The 23,128-nt window shown below is 52.2% G+C and overlaps 1 protein-coding gene across 2 annotated transcripts in view; it reads right to left on the reverse strand.

Moving 5' to 3' along the window:
• Positions 1-20,214: 20,214 nt before the first annotated feature.
• The window catches only part of NEGR1 (neuronal growth regulator 1), a 154,513-nt gene continuing 151,599 nt past the window's right edge, over positions 20,215-23,128 (reverse strand). For both annotated transcript variants that reach the window (XM_058808342.1, XM_058808341.1), the window contains one exon: positions 20,215-22,767. In XM_058808342.1, the coding sequence (XP_058664325.1) occupies positions 22,643-22,767 (125 nt within the window). In that variant the 3' untranslated portion in view covers positions 20,215-22,642. The remainder of the gene's footprint in view (positions 22,768-23,128) is intronic.

Consider the following 23,128-nt stretch of genomic DNA (forward strand, 5'->3'; position numbering starts at 1 on the left):
AGGATACTCCCGGGATATTCCTGGGATATTCCCAGGATATTCCCGGGATATTCTCAGGATACTCCTGGGATATTCTCAGGATACTCCCAGGATATTCCCAGGGTATTCCCGGGATATTCCCAGGATATTCCCAGGATATTCCCAGGATGTTCCCAGGATATTCCCAGGATATTCTCTGGATACTCCCGGGATATTCCCAGGATATTCTCAGGATACTCCCAGGGTATTCCCGGGATACTCCCAGGATATTCCCAGGGTATTCCCAGGATATTCCCGGGATATTCCCAGGATATTCTCAGGATACTCCCAGGATATTCCTGCCCCGGCTCCCAGCCTCGGGTCAGCGGCAGCTGGAGCAGTTCAGGATTGTGCCACTGTTCCCGAGGCGTTCCCAGGCCCTTTGGAGATGGAAGCGCTTTCCCAGCCCCGTTTCCCATCAGCTTCTCCTGCCACAGGGACGATCCGGGCGGGAGCTGCTTCTCGGCAGGGTTGCCATGGAAACGCGGGATGCTGGGGATGCTCTGGAGCTGCCTCTGTGCTCTGTGCCCCAGAATGAATGCTGGGGATGCTCTGGAGCTGCCTCTGTGCTCTGTGCCCTGGGAATGAATGCTGGGGATGCTCTGGAGCTGCCTCTGTGCTCTGTGCCCCAGAATGAATGCTGGGGATGCTCTGGAGCTGCCTCTGTGCTCTGTGCTCTGGGAACGAATGCTGGGGATGCTCTGGAGGTGCCTCTGTGCTCTGTGCCCCAGAATGAATGCTGGGGATGCTCTGGAGCTGGCTCTGTGCTCTGTGCCCCGGGAATGAATGCTGGGGATGCTCTGGAGCTGCCTCTGTGCTCTGTGCTCTGGGAATGAATGCTGGGGATGCTCTGGAGCTGGCTCTGTGCTCTGGGAATGAATGCTGTGGATGCTCTGGAGCTGCCTCTGTGCTCTGTGCCCCAGAATGAATGCTGGGGATGCTCTGGAGCTGCCTCTGTGCTCTGTGCCCCAGAATGAATGCTGGGGATGCTCTGGAGCTGGCTCTGTGCTCTGTGCCCCAGAATGAATGCTGGGGATGCTCTGGAGCTGGCTCTGTGCTCTGTGCCCCAGAATGAATGCTGGGGATGCTCTGGAGCTGCCTCTGTGCTCTGTGCCCCAGAATGAATGCTGGGGATGCTCTGGAGCTGCCTCTGTGCTCTGTGCCCTGGGAATGAATGCTGGGGATGCTCTGGAGCTGGCTCTGTGCTCTGTGCCCTGGGAATGAATGCTGGGGATGCTCTGGAGCTGCCTCTGTGCTCTGGGAATGAATGCTGGGGATGCTCTGGAGCTGGCTCTGTGCTCTGTGCTCTGGGAATGAATGCTGGGGATGCTCTGGAGCTGCCTCTGTGCTCTGTGCCCCAGAATGAATGCTGGGGATGCTCTGGAGCTGGCTCTGTGCTCTGTGCCCTGGGAATGAATGCTGGGGATGCTCTGGAGCTGGCTCTGTGCTCTGGGAATGAATGCTGGGGATGCTCTGGAGCTGCCTCTGTGCTCTGGGAATGAATGCTGGGGATGCTCTGGAGCTGGCTCTGTGCTCTGTGCCCCGGGAATGAATGCTGGGGATGCTCTGGAGCTGCCTCTGTGCTCTGGGAATGAATGCTGGGGATGCTCTGGAGCTGGCTCTGTGCTCTGTGCCCCGGGAATGAATGCTGGGGATGCTCTGGAGCTGCCTCTGTGCTCTGTGCCCCGGGAATGAATGCTGGGGATGCTCTGGAGGTGCCTCTGTGCTCTGTGCCCTGGGAATGAATGCTGGGGATGCTCTGGAGCTGGCTCTGTGCTCTGGGAATGAATGCTGGGGATGCTCTGGAGCTGGCTCTGTGCTCTGTGCCCCGGGAATGAATGCTGGGGATGCTCTGGAGCTGGCTCTGTGCTCTGGGAATGAATGCTGGGGATGCTCTGGAGCTGGCTCTGTGCTCTGTGCCCCGGGAATGAATGCTGGGGATGCTCTGGAGGTGCCTCTGTGCTCTGGGAATGAATGCTGGGGATCCAGGGGCAGCCACAGCAAATCTGTAATTCCATCCCAGCCCCTCCTCATCCTCCCAGGGAACAATTTCTGCCCAACATCCCATCCATCCCTGCCCTCAGGCAGTGGGAGTTGTCTCCCTTTTGCCCTAAGTCTGAAATGCCACCATCCCTTCCTGCTCAGCCCTGCAGGGTTCCCCTCACAGAGCCCTTGAGGGCTCTCCCTGAGTTGAAGAATTGTTCCTTTCTTGCCAATAAACAGCAACGTGCGGGGAAAATCCATCCAGGAATTCATTGTAGGAGCTGCAGCACAAGAGGGATGATGTTTGCTCAGGGCAGCTGGTAATTCACTGTGGAAAATTTGGTCATTCCTCTTTCTCTTTCCCCGAATAAAGTCAATTATTGTGAAATAAATACCCTTCCCCCCCTTAAAAAGGAAAGGTAAGAGTTAGGAACAATACAGCCAAAATGTTTTATTTGGGCAATACAAATACAATCAAATCAAAAATATCACAGATTTTCATACATTAGTAAGAAGTTACTGTACACTTGAACAGTTGCCATTTTTTACAGCTAAACAAAGCTTTACCTTTATTAAAATGTATTTTCCTCTCACATAAAATATACACTTTGCACTGACGTATTTTACATGGGACACCTCTCTGGGGAAGAACAGCTCACGAACAACACGACAGGGCCACCTTCTCTACCCCACACAAGAGCACACGAAGCGAGACACACTCGGGGCTGTCCCGGGACACACTCGGGGCTGTCCCAGGGCTGTCCCAGGACACACTTGGAGCTGTCCAGGACACACTCGGGGCTGTCCCAGGGCTGTGGCTGCGGGAACCCTGCTCCTCCTGGCCCCCAGGGCCCCATGCTCCACACTGCTGGGGTTGGTGGATTTTTGGGGTCAGGGATTTTTGGGGTTATTTGATTTTTGGGGTCGGTGCATTTTTGGGGTTGGTGGAGTTTTGGGGTTGGTGGATTTTTGGGGTTGCAGATTTTTGGGGTAAGTGGATTTTTGGGGTCAGCAGATTTTTGGAGTGGGTGGATTTTTGGGATCGGTGGATTTTTGGGGTCGATGGATTTTTGGGGTGGGTGGATTTTTGGAGTCAGTGGATTTTTGGGGTTGGTGGATTTTCAGGGTCAGTATATTTTTGGGATCAGTAGTTTTTTGGGGTCAGCGGATTTTTGGAGTCCGTCAATTTTTGGAATTGATGGATTTTTCGCATTGGCGGATTTTTGGGGTCAGCGGATTTTTCGGATTGGCGGATTTTCGGGTCAGAAGAAGGGACTTTGGGCAGGGGCGAGCACGGCTCTGGCGGCCCTTCCTGGGGCTCAGCTGCCAGGAAAGCCCTCCCGGGATGTTCCTGTGCCAGCATGGGGGTTTGGGGGCACAGCACCACGGTGGGTCACCCCAAAGCTGCCCCGATCCCAGTGGAACTCTGGATCCAGGGGAACCAGGGGAAACCCTGGCACACAGAGCCAGTGGAGCCCGGCCGTGGTGCTGGGTGCCCCAACCACCAGGACAAAGCCAGGAGGGGTGGAAGAGGTGTGGGAACAGCTCTGGATCAGGGATGATCCCTGGGAGCCCTGCAGGAACCACTGAATGGTTTGGGATGGAGTGTGGAGAACAGATGCAGCAATAAATGCACTCACCCTAAGGGCTGGAGTGAACCTGGCGTGAGCTCGGGACTCTGCCAACCTCAGGTGAGACAGATCAAAGGAAAGGGAATAGGAAATGTCACCGTGGTTTAATCCTGGAGAGGAGAAGCTCTGCTCTTAACCAAAGGAAAAACTTCTGGGAAAGGGATTTTCCTCCCTGCCCGTGGAACAGCAGTGAGGGGAAGTCAACGAGTGGCTTTGGAAAAATCTCTGCGTATTTTAAAGAGGATTTTATGGAATTGCAGGGAGGGAGATCTGTGGGACACGGGCACAGACACTCTGTGTGCTGCAGCATTGGGCCTGTAATGATCTGCCTTGGCCTGAGACCCCCCAAAAGGCACCAGCCTCTTCTGAGGGCTCGGGGGGCTCAGCAGTGCCTGGATCTGGGAATGTCAGCCCAAGCCGGGGGTCGCAAGGCGCCTCTCAGACCCCAGCTCCTCCCTCTGCTCCCCACAGAAACACCCTTCCTGCCCAGGCATCCTGCCAGGACCTGGGAACAGGGGCTTGTTCCTCTTCCAGAACCTCCTGCCATCCTCAGGAATAAGGCATCCGTTGAGTTGGGTTACTGTAAACCGCTTGTGAAAAACGAAAATCGTCACCGAGTCCTGGCACCCCGAGGGGACTCATTTAGAAATGAATAAAAAAGAGTAAAATATATATTTGTATATATAGATATATAATTATCCTTTGCTAATCGTAACACAATGTACAATCTGAACCTGATTTGGGAATAAAATACAATCCTGGGCAGAAACAGAGGGAAAAGGGGCTCAACACCTCCTGTTGTTTGTGCACTTACTGGGTTCAATGGCTTTGTCCTCTCTGGGGCTCGGGGTCCCTCGGGGAGCTCAGGGGTTCTGCACCTCCAGATTCCTTCCCTGGGGAGGATGGAGCCACATCCTCACTGGGACTGAGGATCAGATCCTTACTGGGAATGAGGATCAGACCCTCTCTGTGAACAAGGATCAAATCCTCACTGGGAACGAGGATCAAATCCTTACTGGGAATGAGGGAGGATCCAATCCTCAGTGGGAGTGAGGATCAAATCCTCAATGGGAGCAAGGATCAGATCCTTACTGGGAATGAGAACCAAATCCTTAATGGGAATAAGGGAGGATTCCTCATTCCTTACTGGAGTGAGGATTAAATCGTTACTGGAGTGAGGATCAGACCCTCCCTGTGAGCAAGGATCAAAGGCTTACTGGAGGAAGGATTAAATCCTTGCTGGGAATAAGGGAGGATCAAATCCTTACTGGAGTCAGGATCAAATCCTCCCTATTAGCAAGGATCAAACCCTCCTTGGGAGTGAGGATCAGATACCACCTGGAATGAGGGTGAATACCTCTCTGGGAATGAGGATCAAACCCTCCCTGGAGTGAGGATCATACTCTCCCTGCAGTGAGCATGAATCCCTCCCTGGAATGAAGATGCAGCCCTCCCTGGGACTGAGGATGAGGATCAAACCCTCCCTGGAGTGAGGATGCAGCTCCCTGCAGCCAGCCCCCGTGCTGGATTGCGGGGCTGACAGAGGGATGGGCACACACAGAACCCGCTCCCGGCCCTGGCTGGGCTGGTGAGGAATTCCCAGCCCCAGGTGCCCCCGGTGGGAGCCTGCCCTGCTCCTGCAGCCCTGCCAGGAGCCCTGGGATGTGTTTCTGCACGGCTGCTGCCGGCTGATGGAGTTTGAGTGGAATTTGATGCAGTTGGAGCGGCCCCAGCTGTGGGAATAGATGTCTGCAGCAGTGCAGGGGTGAGCAGGGCACTGCCAGGGATTTGATTTCCTCGGATTCGCTTGGCTTGTGCTGCTGTCAGCTGTAAACAAGCCAGCAGACAAATACAGGATGTGATCCTTCCAAACAGACTGCTGGATGTGGGGCTGGAAGAGGGATTCTGGCAGGGACGGGCCGGAATGTGATGGAATGATGGCTCTGGAATGCTGAGAATTGCACATTTCACAGAAACACTTCCAGGCTGATGGTCCAGAGCAGCTGTGGCTGCCCTGCATCCCTGGCAGTGCCCAAGGCCAGGCTGGGACTGGGACTGGGAGCACCTGGGACAGAGGGAGGAGCAGGGGAGAGGAACTGGGTGGGCTTTAAGGTCCCTCCCAACCCAAAGCATTCCATGATTTTGTGATTACTCCTGGATTCATTAGGAGTTCAGGCAAGAATTCACCTGTGAGGGAGCTGCCCGTGCTCCCACAGGGCTGGGGCTTGGCTTTGCCTTTCCCTGGTGTGTGGGATTGTCTGAGATAAACCCAGGAGTGTTTGTGGCTCTCACCCCCCCACAGCTCACAGACCTGCAGCTCATTAAGGGTTGGCTCTGGTGGCTGAGTTTCCTTCAGCCCCATCATTAATAAAATCAGAATAAATTTATTTAACTAAGCTGAGCTTTGGGAATTCAATAATTTTTTTTTTTTTACAGTTAAGGTGTGTGTGTGGGATACTCTTTAGAGGCTGGAGCATATCTGGAGTTTTTTATATTTGTGACTGAGCATTCCATGTGTCCTTGCTTTCCGTGGATCACTGGTGTGGCACTGGCTCAGCTATGGAAATATTCTGGATTTGTTTAGGATTACCTGGCTTTCTTCACTGTGGACCCCAATCAAACCCCTCCATTTTCAGCTCGATTTTATTCTTTCCCTTATTTCATTTAATGGTTCTGCCTCACTTTCTGCAGGGAATGAGAAGGGGAGGCCAATATTTGCCATGAATGAAAATGGAAATTCGTAAGTCAACAGCCAGGGCCAGCCCTCCCTCTCAGCTACACAGACCCAGCAGGGTTTGCTTTGTTTAAAGCACCGAGGGCTGAACCTCTCTGATTCTGTGTTTATTTTAATAAGAGCATTGATGGCTGTGGGTGGCTGCCTCTCAGAGCACACGTGTCAAACCTGGCAGGATGGCTTTGGGCTGGATTCACCTCAGCCCTTCATTCTGCAGGAAAAGAGCGCTGGGCTTCTGCCAAGGGGCTTTTTCAGCACTTCAGGGATGGAAATGAGTGGGAAACACAGGTTTTCATTTATCAGCCTCCTGTAAATGGGCCCCGATTGAGCTTTCCCAGGCAATATGATGGGATGGTCGCTGGGGGGATGCAGAAGTGCAGAACTGGGAGCTGCTGAGCCAATGCTGACATCCCATGGACAGCCCCACGCCCATCAGGGAGGGAAGGGGGAACCCAACCCCTGGGAAAGCCCTTGTGCCCTGTCACAGCCACCCGTGCTGCTAACAGGGTTCCCGATGGCTGCTCCATCCTCTCCCCCCAGCCTGCTGCTAACAAAGTCACACTCGGTCACAGGTCATGGATTTACCCCGGGGAACAAAGGGAGAGAGCAGGGAGCACAGACTGCTGAGCTGCTGCTGAGGGCAACGGGGAAATCCATCAGGGAGCAGGCGTGGAGCAGAGGGAGCCAATTCCAGAGGAGAATTAGCTAATTCCAGAGCGATGGAAGCAACTCCAGACACAGCTCCTGTGCTGCTGTGGCTCTGAGTCCCACCTGGCCAGCCAGGCTGCCCCAGCTGGGTGGCATTGCCCCATTGCCCCATTGCCCCATTGTCCCATTTCCCTGTCCTGGGTGGGATTGCACCATTTCCCCTTTTCCCCATTTCCTCACTTCCTCATTTCCCCATTTCCCTGCCCTGGATGGAATTTCCCCATTTCCCCATTATTTCCCCATTATTTCCCCATTATTTCCCCATTATTTCCCCATTATTTCCCCATTTCCCTGCCCTGGATGAAATTTCCCCATTTCCCCATTATTTCCCCATTATTTCCCCATTTCCCTGCCATGAATGGGATTTCCCCATTTCCCTATTATTTCCCCATTTCCCCATTCCCTACCCTGGATGGGATTTCCCCATTTCCCCATTATTTTCCCATTTCCCCATTTCCCCATTTTCCTGTCCTGCGTGGGATTTCCCCATTTACCCATTATTTCCCCATTTCCCCATTATTTCCCCATTATTTCCCCATTATTTCCCCATTATTTCCCCATTATTTCCCCATTATTTCTCCATTATTTCCCCATTATTTCCCCATTATTTCCCCATTTCCCTGCCCTGGATGAAATTTCCCCATTTCCCCATTATTTCCCCATTATTTCCCCATTTCCCTGCCATGAATGGGATTTCCCCATTTCCCTATTATTTCCCCATTTCCCCATTCCCTACCCTGGATGGGATTTCCCCATTTCCCCATTATTTTCCCATTTCCCCATTTCCCCATTTTCCTGTCCTGCGTGGGATTTCCCCATTTCCCCATTATTTCCCCATTTCCCCATTATTTCCCCATTTCCCCATTTCCCTGCTCTGGAGGGGCTCCCAGGGAGTGTGGACATCTCTGCAAGCAGAGGCAAGGCCAGGCTGGATGGGCTTGGAGCAGCCTAGGATGGTGGATTTTGAGTCCCCCAAAGCCCTGTGTGGGATTTAGGGTCCCTCCAAACCAACCCAGTCTGGGATTCTAAAAAGAAGAGGGAGCAGCTTTGGAATATTGAATTGTTTGGGCATTGGCCATGTGATCTGTGGAATTCCAGCAGCATGGAATGGATGGTGGGCAGAGACAGAGGTTTATTTTATTTTATTTTATTTTATTTTATTTTATTTTATTTTATTTTATTTTATTTTATTTTATTTTATTTTATTTTATTTTATTTTATTTTATTTTATTTTATTTTATTTTATTTTATTTTATTTTATTTTATTTTATTTTCCTATTTCAAACCCCTGAGCCAGGCCCTGCCGTTGGGCACTGTCAGCTCCCTGGAGAGCTCCAGAGTGCCCTTGGTGTGCCAGGCAGGGACCAGCCTGCACAGGGAAGGGGGAAATGGCTCTTGGTTCCCTCCTCAGCTGTGCAAACAGTGCCCATTTCCCTGTCCTGATCTGCAGTTTTTCCCCCAGAAATGCCTTTGCCTGGATTCTCCCTTTCCCAGGGCTGCCCTGCACAGGTGGAGCTGCCTCCTCCCCACCCTGCCCCTCTCACTGCTTTTTCTGGTGAAATAAAGATTTTAACAAAACCTCTCCTCCAGATCCTGTCCCTGTTTTCCCCTGTGAAACATCCAGGGGTGTTGGGGTGAGTTATTAACACAGTGAGATTATTGTGTTTATTCCAATTTTCCTGCTCACAGCTCAGCATAATGCCAGCACTGCCTCATAATCCTTAATAAATCACCTCAAAACCACACTTTCATTACTTGTCTGCGAGTATTTTTGTTTTCCTGGGCTATTTTTGGCTCTGATCTCCGCTGCATCATTCCGGTGTTGCTGTGTGTGGGCTGCTCAGCGCTGAGCTGGGTGTTTGGGGTTTATTTATTTATTCCTTGGGATTGTCTGGGGAGGTGGTGCTGGCCCCAGCCCTGTGCTCAGGGAAGGGATGCTGTGGGGTGGGAGCAGGTGGGTGTGCCCCAGGTGTGCCCCAGGTGTGCTCTGCACACCTTTCCCAGTGAGCAGAGGGATTCACACCCCAGCAAGGTGCCCCGTGCTGGGAAGGATGAAAGTTTGACAAGAAAGCCTCACAGATATGTGTGTGCTTGGCAGAAAGATTTTTAAATGCAGAGTCTGATGAAGGAATAGAGATGGAAGCAAGTTTTGATAGAGAAGAAAAGAATTGCTGGGCCAGTCTCACTGGATAACCAAGGAGGCAAAGGCTGTGTTAGTTAGAAGGGGTTTTATGGCTTAGAGCAAAGGAGAAACCCACCCCAAACAAGAAGATAGCAGAGAGCACAGGCAAACAAGGCAGCAAATGTGGCAAGCAGAAAAAAGGTCTCAGAATTTTCTACTGCAAGAAAACTGAAAAACAACTTCTGGCTTAAACTGTAACGTACTGACTTTGAGTGATTGGAGAACAGTGACATGAACATGGTAATTACAGTAGTTATGATGGGCTGTAGGTAAAAGTTAAGGTATGGATTGGTTCTGCTGTATGAAGATGCTCAGCAAAGAAAAGTAAATAATGCATTGTAACCAAAAGAAAAGTCTATAATGCAATGTAACCAAAGCTACAGGATCTCCAGACTTGTCTGCAGCTGGAGCTGACAGCTGTAGGCACAGCTCTGTCACCCTGGACTGCTGTAACTCATGGATACAATAAACTGCATTTTGTATACAATAAACTGCATTTTGGAGAGTCCCTGGAGTCCCACATCCCTCATTTCAGCTCTTACAGCCCAGGACAAGAGGAGTTTGTGCTCAGGGTGGGGCTGTGTCCCATTCTCAGCTCCCTGATGGAAAACAGGAGGGAAAATCCCAAACTCCGCAAAGGCAGAGGGAGAATGGAGAGCTGCAGGCTCTCAGAGATGGGCTGTGCTTGAGCAGTGGGGCACTGCAGGTGAAGGAGGGATTGGGATGGCAAGCTGGGGAGAAATCGTCCCTGGCAGGGTGGGATGGGATTCCCAGAGCAGCTGTGGCTGCCCCTGGATCCCTGGCAGTGCCCAAGGCCAGGCTGGACACCGGGGCTGGGACATGGGAGGTGTCCCTGCCATGGCAGGGGTGGCACTGGGTGGGATTTGAGGTCCCTCCCAGCCCAAACCAGTCTGGGATATTCCATATTCTGTCCTTGCCCTAATCTTTCACTGAGGTTGGGGTGGGATGTGTCTCACAGCTCTGGCTCCACCAGGTAAAGCCCATTTGTAAAAGAACAGTTAGCTCATAGGTGATGTCACCGGATCATATTTGGGCAGCATATCCTGATTATATTCCAGATACCCTGACTATATTCCAGATATCCTGAATGATGGAGGAAAAGCTGCTCCAAACCCCAGCTCCATGTGGGGTTGGGCTTCATCTCCATGTGGGCTTTGGAAGCTCAGAAAATGTGATTTTATGGCTGACCTGGGTTCCTCCCTCAGAATTCCAGGAGCCTTTCTCAGCACACTGGAGGCTGAGGGAGCCACAGCCGAGATCTCCTGATCAGCCTGGGCTGGGTGAGCAGCCCCAGGGAGGCCTGCAGGAGGATGGGGCTGCTGGGGTGCTCCAGGTATCAGTTTTATCTTGGAAATGCAGTTTGTGCCACACATTCCTCACAAACCGCTTCACCCTGTCTGAGACATTTAGGAAGCTGAAATAATTCTGTGTGTTACAGTCCTACAGCGAGCATTGCTTTATACGAAATAGGGCTCCTGTCCTTAAAAATGAATTCTTCACTTTTAGGAAAGAATTCCACCAGATGCATAATTTGTCTAAGTGCAAATCTAATTTTTGAGTGAGGTTGATTTTTCCACTAGATGGTTTTGATTTTTGGGAACGAGGAGGGCTGGCAAGGCTTCCTTGGGAAGCCACAGGAATTCCACAGAGCCCAAGAAACCTGAATCTTTCAGGGGAGCACCTGCTGCAGCCCCCTGGAAGGTCACTGGGATGGTCACATTGCACTGGGCAGCTCCTCTCTGCCTGGGTGTGAGAGATTTCTAAAGTTAATTACGAAATCTTTGCCATTAAATATTCAGCAACACTTATTTTTGAGTACCTCCGGTTTAATTTAGGTCCCTTGAAAATTTAATATCTGGCTTTAATATTTAATAGTGCCCTGAGATGGGCGCAGGAATTTAAAGTCTTTGCTTTGAATGAAAGGAATCCTGGATTTCTTTATGGAGAAGGCTGAGATGGAGGGTTGAGGAAAGGATCTGCCTTGAAAGGACCCAACTCTTCCTTCTCTCATCCTACACATGTGTATTTTATGTGGAGGGGCACTGTAGGGCTCACTCTGCTCTAATTAAGGCCTCTCATTTATTAAAACATCTTAAACACGTTTGCAGCACAGCACCAAAAATGAGAAGCATTATGATAATTTCTAAGTTTGCTTTTCCTTCTTCTGGGAGGGGGATTAGCTGCCCAATTAACACACACCATTAATTTGGGAGCTGCACTCGGAAACGAAACGAGTGGATTTGTGAAATTATTTAAGAACCTACATTAAACTCACTTCCTTTTCAAACCAAGACAGAGTCAAAAAGCACAAAAGCAGTTGGAAAAGTCTGGAAGCTGCTGGGGTTCAGTGTTCAGAGGCTGCAGGGGAGCCTGGAGCTGGCTGAGCACGGGAATTGACAGGTTCAGTGTAAGGATGGAGTGTGAGGTGAGCCTGGAGAGCTCTCCCTCAGCCAGAGGGAAAGGAAAAAGCCCTGCAGGGTGTGTCAGAACCCAGGACATTGCTCTGGCTGCCCTGGATGGCTCCAGACCGTGGCAGGGGCTCAGAGACCTTGGCACAGAGTCACAAACACCTGTGCCTTCTATTTTAGTCCACGGAAACAATTACCAACTTCATGTGAAGAGTTACAAGCCACAAGAGTTTGAACAGAATAATAGTTAATTTGTCACAGGGTGAAAAAGTAGAATTTTGGGGATTTAGAATGGGGGTTCAAGAAGCAAGATGGAGGAATCTGGGCATGTCCTGTCCTTTTTCTCCTTGTCCTCCATCCTCTGCTGTGCTGGTGGCACTTCTGTATTGGTTTAGAGTAGAGACAGACTGTCTAACATAGGTGATAGGTATTGGAACATTATTGTAAATAAAGTACACGTAGTTCTTGGTTTAAAAAGCCAACACCACCCCAAGGGCAGGGGCTGTGCCACAAACCAACCTGCTGGACAGATCTCAGCAGGTCAGAGAAAGAATGGAATAGATAAGAGAAAATAAACAACATTGAAAAGCAGAGCTGAGGAATCTCGACTTCTTTGAGTGTGAGGCTGGGAAAAAAGAGACTTTTTAATACCTGGGGGTCATCTCAAGCACAGAAAGCCCAGAGGTGTGGGACCAGGATGGAGGGCTGCTGCCAAAGAGCCAGAGGATGAGTGTGACAAGGAACAGCAGCAGCACAGGGATGGGCAACTGTGGGACACACGGGGATGAAGGCTGAGAGAAGCAGCCTGGGAGACACAGGGATGGGCACAGAGGCTGTGGGACACATGGGGATGAAGGCTGGGAAGAGCAGCCTGGCCCAGCCCTGGTGCTGCTGCACTTTCCCAGTGCCAGAGCTCCTCATGGCCACGTTTGTGCTCTCAGATGTTCCCTCCCAGCTCCTGCTGCCCCAGCTCAGGGCTGTGGCTGTCCCCAGGGATGTCCCTCCCTGTGGGCTCAGCCACTCCGTGTGCCAAGGGGGATGCTCTCGTGTCAGATGTGGGAGTGGAATCCCTGAGGTGCTGTAACCCTGCCAGGTCTGCACTCCAAGGGCTCCTGGAGCTGGCTGGGGATGGGGCTGTGCTCCAGGGGCCAGGGACAGGAGGGCAGCATGGATTGAGGCTGTGCAGGGCTCCTTCAGCTTGGCTGCTGGCAGAGTGTTCATGGAAAATGTCAGGCACTGGAGCAGCTGCCCATGGCAGGGGTGAGAGCCCATCCCTGGGGGATTGAACAGCCTGGGCATGTGGCACTTGGGGACACAGAGCAGTGGTGGCCTGGGCAGTGCTGGCCATGGCTGCATTTGAGGATCTCAGAGGCCTTTTCCAGCCTGAACAGCTCCACGGTTCCATGGGATGTATGCTGGCTTTTCCATCATGAACAGCTCCATGGTTCCATGGGATGTATGCTGGCTTTTCCAGCATGAACAGCTCCATGGTTCCATGGGATGTATGCTGGCTTTTCCAGCATGAACAGCTCCATGGTTCCATGGGATGTATCCTGGCTTTTCCAGCATGAACAGCTCCACGGTTCCATGGGATGTATCCTGGCTTTTCCAACATGAACAGCTCCATGGTTCCATGGGATGTATCCTGGTTTTTCCAGCATGAACGGCTCCATGGTTCCATGGGATGTATGCTGGCTTTTCCAGCATGAACAGCTCCATGGTTCCATGGGATGTATGCTGGCTTTTCCAGCATGAACGGCTCCATGGTTCCATGGGATGTATCCTGGCTTTTCCATCATGAACAGCTCCATGGTTCCATGGGATGTATCCCATTCATTGCAAAGGAGAAGGGGCTGGGTGTCAGCTCTGATGGCAGTGGTGCTGTTTTTAAATCCTGCAGCTGTTGTAGATCCCTTCCAGGGAAATATCCCACTCCATTCCATTCCATTCCATTCCATTCCATTCCATTCCATTCCATTCCATTCCATTCCATTCCATCCCCCTTTTCCTGACGATGCTCACCCCGCTGCTCTCCAGGGGCTGTGGATGTTCCTGTGCAGCTCGAGGTGGCTTTGAAAGCTCAGAAAATGTGATTTTATAGCAGAACTGGAGGCACACCCTGTCCCTTGTCCTGTGGCACCTTGCTGAAGCCATGCTGGATGGGGGATTGTCCCTGAGGGAAGAGGCAGCTCGGGAAAGGGAGGCTGGGGAGCGGGAGCAATTCAGGCTTGAAGAAGTGACAAAGAAGGGAAGAGTGCCGAGGCCTCTGATGGAAATTCATCAGCTCCTGGCTGAATAAGGAGCTGTGAATCTCTTTGAGTGCAGCAGCTCTGCCAGCTTGCAAAGGAGCAGATGTGCTCACAAGATGGATAGTTGCAAATAGTCAAAATACTGTTTTTTGGGCGTTTTTGTGCTTTAGTGATTATCTTTTTTCATCTAAAATAAATCCAGATTGTGCATAGGCTGGAAAACAAAATAACAATATTTGGAGAGTGGGAGTGTTTATTTAACAGGTGGCCTATTTAGCAAATGGTTTACTCCTACAGAAATAATATTCCTGCAGGATCCTGCAGCAGTGATTGGGAACATCTGAGAGCAGGAAGGCGTTTTGGGGGGTGATGGCTCCGTGTGGGCTCGGGGTGGGCTGCTTTAATTAAGAACATCTGCAGGAGCGCTTTGCTGAGTGCATTTGCATCTCTGATTGACTGGGAGGGTGCTGGGCCCTGGAGAGGCCCCCCTTCCCAGGGAGCAGGGGACACCAAGGTTGGGTTTGTGGGGACACTGGGACAGGACGTTATCCCTGTCATTCCCAGGAATTTATCCATGGAGGGAACAAGCAGGAGGATGCCCTGGTGGAGAAGGGGAAGGGCAGAGCTGAGCTGATCCCAGCATTTTCCCTAAGGCTGTTTTTGGTGCAAGTCTCTCTTTGCCCCTCAGTCACCTGACTGGAACATTAAAGCACTTGTCAGAACTCCCAGGTTTTTCCAGAGGCCTGAGCATTAAATTCAGGTAAGGTGCCTTTAGTGACAGAGGTAATGAACGCAACAATGTGATTATTAAATTGGAGCAGCCCGAATTCTTGACATTCATTTGAGGTCTCCCCCAGTATTTATCTGCTTTGTCATGTACAGCAGTGATGCCATGATTTTGGGTGGAAGAGGATTAGAAATGGAGGAAGTTTTGCAATGGGGGAAAAGCTGGGTTGTTTTTTGGGCTGGCCAAACCAGTCCAAAAAAAACGGGAGGGGAAGAGCCTGACAGCAACCCTAACACCTTCCCCCACGTGGCAAAAGGATTCCTCTGCTCCAGCACCAGCTGGATGAGGAGGCAGGGAGAGGAATTTAACTCAGGATCACAGTTCTCAGAGAAATGAACACATTTGGGATGCTCGGAGCCAGGTCCCGTGGGGATCTCAGCTGAGAACAAAGCCCAGGCCTGCAGTGGAGCCCTGTTCCCCCATCCTCTGGGAAATCCTCCTCTCCTCTTTTCTCCTTTCCCTGGGGAGCCTGTCCTGCTGCCTGAGCAGCCCTGCGTGTGCTGGATCCCATCTCAGAGTGCTCAGTGCTCAATCCCCTCTCCCCGCTCGTGCTCATTAACCTTTGCTGGAGTGCTCTGCTGTGCTCCAGCAGAAGGTCAAAGCCCTCAGCTGTGATTTTCCCGAGGCATTAAAAGTGTGATCTGCAATCTCGTGCAGAGAAGTGCTGCGGCAGGAGAGCTCTCACGGCCCCTCACTGTGCTGTGCCTCCCCACACAGGGCGAGCAGCCCGGGGTGATTAACGCTGAAATTAATTCTGAAATGAGATCTGAGAGCCGGGGCTCTGCACAGAGCTGCTGGAGCTGCATGGAGCAGGGCTCACTGGGGCTGGGGGACACCCAGCAGGGCTGTGGGACAGCCAGCAGGGCTGGGGGAGAGCAGGGAGCGGGGCAAGGCTTGGGAGCCTCTCCCAGTCCCTGTGACATCTGCAGTTCTGTGTGACATCAGCTGTTCCCTGTGACACCAGCCCCTCTTGTGTGACATCAGTTGTTCTCTGTGACATCAGCAGCTCTGTGTGACATCAGCTCTTCCATATGACATCAGACACTCTGTGTGACATCAGCCATTCTGTGACATCAGCAGTTCTGTGTGACATTATATCCTCTGTGTGACATCAGCTGTCCCTGAGTGATATCAGCTTCTCCCTGTGACATCAACTGTTCTGTTGGACATCAGCTTCTCCCTGTGTGACATCAGCCCCTCCGTGTGACATCAGCTGCTCCGTGTGACATCATGTCTGTTCAGGTGGAGCTGGGAGCCAGGGAAGAAGGGGGAGCTCAGACCCTGAGCACCAGGGGGGTCTCTGCTGTTGTCTGGGACTGATGGCTTCTGTAGGGTGCAGGGAATGGGCCGGGAGCCCAGCCTGGGCTGCATCCTGCTCCCTGCCTTCCCCTTCCCCCTCTGGGGACAGATGGGCACCAAGAGATGGGGATCAAGAAATAGGGACCAGGAAATAGGCACCAAGAGATGGAAAGGAGAGAAAGGGACCAAGAGATGGGAAAGAGAGAAAGGAACCAAGAGATGGGGACCAAAAAGAAATGTGGGCCAAGAGATGGGAAAGGAGATAAAGGGACCAAGAGAAGGGGGCTAAGACATGGGAAAGAAGAGAGCCAAGAGAAGGGGCCCAAGAGATGGGGACCAACAGATGGGACCAAGAGACACGGACCAAGAGATGGGCATGAAGAGACACAGACCAGGGACCAAGAGATGGGGACCAAGAGACACGGACCAAGAGATGGGCATGAAGATACAGGGAGATAAAACCCCAGGGACCAAGCCCCAGAGTACAAGGCTTCAGGAGCAGCACACAGAAAGGTGCCCTGTCCCATCACACACTCTTTCTGCCACTCCTAACACAATGTACAGGGGAGGATATGTGCTGCTAAAAGTCATTTCTAAATGAGCCACAGGGATTTAGAATGCATAATTTTTGGCAAACAGACGTTAAATCCTCTTTACACAGAAAACAGTGGCAAGCAAGAGCCATTGCTCCCCAGCCTCCTAGGCTCTGTTTTTGAAAGTTTTTGGGGAGGGATTTGCAGTAATTTACTCCAAAGTTAATTTTTCCCCCACTTATGGTAAAACATGTGAAAAGGTCAAGGATAATGAAAGAGCAGTGAATTTGAAATGCTCTGGAAGAACAGCTCAGCGCTTTTAGCAGCTCACTGAAACGGGGGAGGAGGAAAAGCAGCTCCTCCAAGGTTTGAGGGCTTTGCCAGCCTAATGAAGCATCCTCAAACCCAAATTCCTGCAAGGACCAGGCTCATTGGTGGGATGGAGCAGCTCCTGACTGGCCCCAGCTGAAGGGACACATCCCAAATGCTGAGCATCCCTCAAAGGCTGCCTCTCCATCCAGAATTACCCACCCTCCAATGAGGAAAGGATGATTTATATCAAAAAAGCCACAAAACAGAGGGAGGGGAGGCTGGCCCTGCCATCCCACCCTCAGCCACCCGCTGGAAAACCAGGCTGCTGCTGCTCCATCTCGGCCTGCAGGGCTGTTCTCACCCGGGGCTCACGTTTAGGTGCCTGTCGTGGGGATTAATGGGACCAGCGTGCCTCTAATGGGGCTGGGAGGGGGACAGCTGATGGCTGTGCACGGAAATCACGGGGTGTCTGTGCCAGCTGTGCTGGGTTTGCTGAGAAACCCTAAATGGAGGGAGCAGATTTCCCCCTCTGGATACTGACTGGAATAAAGAGCGTCCCTGCAGGCAGCTTGTGAGCTGGGAAACAAGAAAATGGGGGTGATGAGTGTTGCAGCCCCTGGCTGATGAGGGGAGCTCCTGTGACTGGAGCAGCACTGTGCTGTCCCCTCGCTGTCCTCGCTGCTGCAGAGGGGACATTTCTGCTGTCCCCGTGCTGGGCTGGGAACCTGGGGACACTTTGGGCTGGGCTGGTTGTCACTGCTGCTCCTGGAGGGTTCTGAGCTCCCTGTGGGAGAACCCAGCCCAGGTTTGTGCAGGGAGGGAGCCGAGGTGGCTGTCACACTGCTCCCATCCCCGGATGGCTGTGGAATAAACTGGATAAACCCTGGGGGGGATGATGGAGCCCAGATCAGCACTGGGGCTGATCTGCACCCCCTGAGCCCCAGGGCCTGTCCCAGCCAAGGACAGGGCATCTGGAACTGCTCCTCCCCATCCCTTAATGCAGATTTTCACCCTGCCGCTGACAGGAACGCTCCCACTGCCCTGGAATATGAATGACTGAGAGCTCAGCTTATGAGAGGTGGCAAATATGCTGATCTCCGCGTTTTTTAGCATGAGAATTTTCTAATAAGAAGGAGCCTGGGAGCCCTTCATGAATTAGGCATCAGGAGCCAGAGCAAACAGCGCTGAAGGTGCCCCAGCAAAGCCTTGCTCACACAGAGCTCCGAGAGGGGGATTTGCTGAGAATCCCTTCCCCAGCAGCCCCGGTGCCACTGCCTTGCCCTGGCTGTTTCCAGGGGGATTATGGACTTTCCTGGCTGCAGAGCAAATCCCTGCCCTGCCCCTGGAGCTCAGGGCAGCAGCACAAACCAGGAGCCAGCCCCAGCACAGCACAGCATGGCCAGGGTCCCTGTCCTGCCATGTCCCCCTCGCTCTTGGCCAAACCCAGGGCCAGCTCCTCCCTGCCCTGCCAGCACTCATCCCTCTGCTCTCAATGCTAAGGCAGAATGGAGAATTTTTAATTCCTGGGTTTTAAATTCCCTTTTTTTGCCAACATTTCCCCATTTCCCAGGTTCCTGTGTTGTCAGCTGCAGCAGGAGAGGCTGTGGGTTGGTGGTCCCATTTCCACAGCCCTGTGGGACTGGGAAACACCCAGACCCCTCACTCTGTCCCCCCTCAGAGGGATTTGGGTGTGTGGGGGCACATGGGAGAGGATGTGGCAGTTTGTGGTGGCACCTGCCAGCCCCACAGCCAACCCTGCAGTGCTGGAGCGCCAGGCTCAACTCCATCCTCTCCCCACTCCTCCTCACACATGGCAGTTCATGCAAGGATTTTAAAACTACTGAAGATTCTTTTAAAAGAAATGCTTCCCCACCCTCCCCTTTTCTTTTTTTTTTTTCCTCCAGAGAATACCCCCCTCCATGGCAGCTGTGAAATATGGATTATTTACCTCCAGACTGGGCACGAGGCTGATCCAGCCTTAGAAGTAAATGCATATTTAGTCTTTAAGGCATATTTATCCGTGTAAATACATATTTTGGTATACACATTCTTCATAACACAGTTCTGTGGGCTTTGTGGAGGTTTTGGTAGCAGAACATTTGCCATTGTCTATTTTGAACACTTGCTCAGAAAATGTGCAAAAAAAGCAGCTGTCACTGGGATGGGTTTAACACTCCTGGATCTCAAAAACAGCATCAACTCTAAAAAAAAACCTATTGAAAAGTTTAAAAAAAGCTGTCTGGCTCTGGAGGATCCTGCCAAGACACAAACCCTTGAGAAGCTGCGTTTGTTCAACTCTGAGTTGTGAGACACGCTCAGCTGAGTGTCAGCTCAGTGCCAGGGCCAGCAGCCGTGTGACAGCAGTGTCACAGTGTGGGGACAGCCCTGAGGCACTGCACAGGAGCCCTCCCAGCCTGGGGGCTCCAGCAGCCTGCTGGAAATGCTCAGCTGAACATTTTTGTGTTGGGAAGGATGGAATGCACAGAGCCGGCCTGGCCGGCAGACAGAGCAGGGAAGCACAGGACAAACCTTCCAACAGCTGCCCAAAGTGCCCCCAAAATGAGGGGCTGGAACCAGCCCTGAGCACCCTCCCATCCTGCAGCCCTGGAGTGGCTGTGCTCACTCTGCTGCCTCTTTGGGAGCACAGAGCCCAGCCCAGCTCACCCCAGCCAGGTGTGTGCCCCTGAGCCCTCTGCTGCGGCTCCAGGCCTGCCCAAACTCTGCAGGGCCCCTCAGCCCCCTGCCCCTCACAAACCCTGCAGGGCCCCTCACAAACCCTGCAGGGCCCCTCAGCCCCCTGCCCCTCACAAACCCTGCAGGGCCCCTCAGCCCCCTGCCCCTCACAAACCCTGCAGGGCCCCTCAGCCCCCTGCCCCTCACAAACCTGCCCCTCAGAAATCCGGCAGAGCCCCTCAGGCCCCTCACACCCCCAGCACTCTCCTGCCTCACAAACCCTGCAGAGCCCCTCAGCCCCTCACAAACCCTGCAGAGCCCCTCAGCCCCTCACAAACCCTGCAGAGCCGCTCAGGCCCCTGCCCCACACAAACCTGCCTCACAAACCCTGCAGGGCCCCTCAGCCCCTCACACCCCCAGCACTCCCCTGCCTCAGAAACCCTGCAGGGACCCTCAGGCCCTCTCACCCTCAACACTCCCCTGCCTCACAAAATCACCCCTGGCACCCAGACATGGCTCCCAGTTCTGCCGCTCCTCCTGTGGGTATGGAGGTTTCTTTCTGGGGTGTTTCCCCCAAGTGAAAATCAAATGTGGGACAGGACGTCCCGTCCGTGCCACCCAGTGGCTCTCCCTGGTGCGAATGCAAACATTCAACACTTCACTGAATGCTCTGCTTTTCATGTTTAATCAAGCTGCTGCTCATTCTATTCTGTTGCTGGAAAGATCAGGTTCCAAATGTCAGGAATCACTGGAATGCAGGGTTTGATCCAGCCACAGCATAGAACCCTCTCCCAGTTTTACACACATGGGTGGGGTTATCCACAGCCTCATTTCTCCCTTCAGAAAACTGCACTGACACAAGACTTCCTGCAGCACCACTGTTTCTAGTGAATGGATTCTAAAATAGAGCACTTTAAAGCTGCAATACAAGAGACATGGGGGTATCAGGGCTGATAAACTCATTTGAGGTGAGTTTGTACCCTTTCCTTGCAGAATGGGTTCGTTCATGTTATTCCAGGTTTTAAAAAATGCCACATTTCTGATAACAGCAACTGCTTGGCACATGGCTGTAAATCATAAGAGAAATAATGCAGCCTGTCACTGACCACATGCAGAGTGACCCAGGGTGTTTTATTGCCATCTGTTGGAGTGAACATCTCTGTTCGCTCAGCAGGGACAGCAGAGGCACTGCACCTCCTGGCTGTGCACTGGCCTGGGACAGCTCATACTGAGCCCAGCCAGCTCTGAGCCCTCCTTGCTGGAAAAATGGGGATTTTGGGACTGCTGAGTATTCCCAAGGCTGGGGCTGCTCACTGCCAGCACCTGCCACGAGCAGGAAAAGTGGGGAACTGGGAAATTCCAGCCACCTGCTGGAGCTCAAACTCAGAGCCTGGCAGTGAAGATCACAGTGAAAGTGGTGCTGCCCACCCAAGGCCAGGCTGGATGGGGCTTGGAGCAGGATGGGATAGTGGAGGTGTCCCTGGGATAGTGGAGGTGTCCCTGTCCCTGGGATAGTGGAGATGTTCCTGTGCCTGTCCCTGGCAGGGGTGGGATGGGATGTGCTCTGTCCCTCCCAGCCCAGCCCAGGATTCTGTGATAAGGATTTTCTTATTCCTGCTGTCAGTAGTTGTTGGTGAGCAGGTCAGGAGCTCTTGGGGCCACCAGGGGATGTGGTGCCCAAGGGCTGCTGGCCACGGCCACCCCAGTGAGCGGCACAGGTGGCAGCTCTGTGTGAGCAGCACTTCACACCAGCGCCATGCGGGGCTGTGAAGGATGGAGCACCATCGCACAGGATTGCTGGGCGGATCCCTCAGGGTGTGCCAGCAGGGTCCCCTCCATGGGATGGTGTGTGGGGCTGGAGGGACAGCCCTGGCCAGGGGAGCAGCTCCCCAAGCCCTGCCTGCCCAGGTGGCTCCCCAAGCACAGCCACGTGCCCCCAGCAGGAGCAGCCTCGCTGCTGCCACACGGATATGTGGAGAGAGAAAATTGATACTCCAGGAATTTGCAGGTGTCTCATGCTTCAAAGCATCCTTTATCATTGCTAAATCAGCCAAACCAGTACAAAATTGAGTGCAAGAAAAATACCAATTCACGTTGGCTTTGCCAGCAATACAAAAGGGACGGTCCTGACATTTGCAGCCAGGTGGGAATTTGGCTTTGGGGGAACATTCCGACATTCAAAAGGTGCCACAAAATCGTTGGAGCTCTGTTTCCTAACGGGAAATGTCGTTTTTACAGAGGTCACCTACTGCTCAGTGGCGGTGGAGGGAGGGACAGGAAGGAGCTGGTGCTGCCCTTGAGCTGAGCCCTGCCCTGGAGCAGCTCCTGCAGGGGGACAGGAGCCTTTCCTGGGAGCCCGGGCCCCTCTGGCCTCACCCAGACATCTCCTACGCTCCAAAGGATGCTCCAGCATTTCCCAGAACACATTCCAGACCGGTTGGAGAGGAAGAGGAAAGTCGTGTTTCATGAAGGCACAACCATGCTGAACTGGCAGGAAGGAGGGAAGAGAACAAAAGCGGTACTGCGCAACGCAGTTATAGTACAAGGCTCATTCTTGAAACCTGAATATCATGCTAGAAGAAAATCTAGATATGTGTAATATTTTGAAGAAGTATTTTGAAGGCAATATTATTTGAGATTTTTTTTTTTACTCAAAAAAGAACGAATGTTTTTTGTGTAAGTTTGGATAGAATGCTAGTTGAGGAGGGAACTGAATGTTTGTATTGCAGCCTTAAAGAAGCACATTTTTACTGCAATATCCTTTTTTTGTAAACTACAGTCTGCGAGTCAGCAGACCATGACTGAATGCTTCTGAAAACTTGTCGATTACAAACATGAAATCACAATTAATATCCTCTAAAAGTAATTTCAGAGTTCTCACGTCTTAAAAAAGGACAATGTGTACTGCTCCACAAGGTAATGCAGCTAATCAAAAAAAAGGAGTCGAATTAAAGTATTTACATAATGAGCAATTCTACAGAAGGCGATCATCCCCATGTAAGCACTGATTATATCCCACGCCGCTTTTAACAAACTCTACCAGATTGGATCCAGTCATCAGCACTTTCAGAGAATCCTTAAAAGCCTTTTATGGGTCTTTACATTTAGTGCAGAAGGATGTTCTTCAGGTAGAATATGCTGCTGAGGGAGGAGAGCGTCAGCACCAGGGACCAGCAGGAGAAGAGCACCTCGGCGTGCCCGGTGATGCCGTACTGGGCTGTGCTGGGAGCTGCAAGGCAAGCACAGGGGTCAGTGGCAATTCCCTCTCTCAGACCCCCACATTCCACCCTTCTCCATGGGTAAGGATTTTTCCCCTCTCAGGGCAGCAGCAGGATTGCTCTGGGCAGCAGATGAAGGCTGTGAGCACACCCAGCCCTGCTGCCACCCCACCCAGGGAACAGCCCCGCTCGCTCCAGCAGCTGGAATTGTTTTTAAGGCAAGCACTTGGAAATGGGAGTGCTTCGTTTTTAACCAGCTGAATAATCGATCCATTTTTAGGTTACTGAGCATGAAGATCTGCAGTGCAATCAATGAGAGGGGACTGGATGAAGCCCTTGTGGGAAACAGCTCATTTTCTGCCCAACTCCAGA

The sequence above is a fragment of the Ammospiza caudacuta genome, chromosome 7, assembly GCF_027887145.1.
Source record: "Ammospiza caudacuta isolate bAmmCau1 chromosome 7, bAmmCau1.pri, whole genome shotgun sequence".
Lineage (NCBI taxonomy): Eukaryota > Metazoa > Chordata > Aves > Passeriformes > Passerellidae > Ammospiza > Ammospiza caudacuta.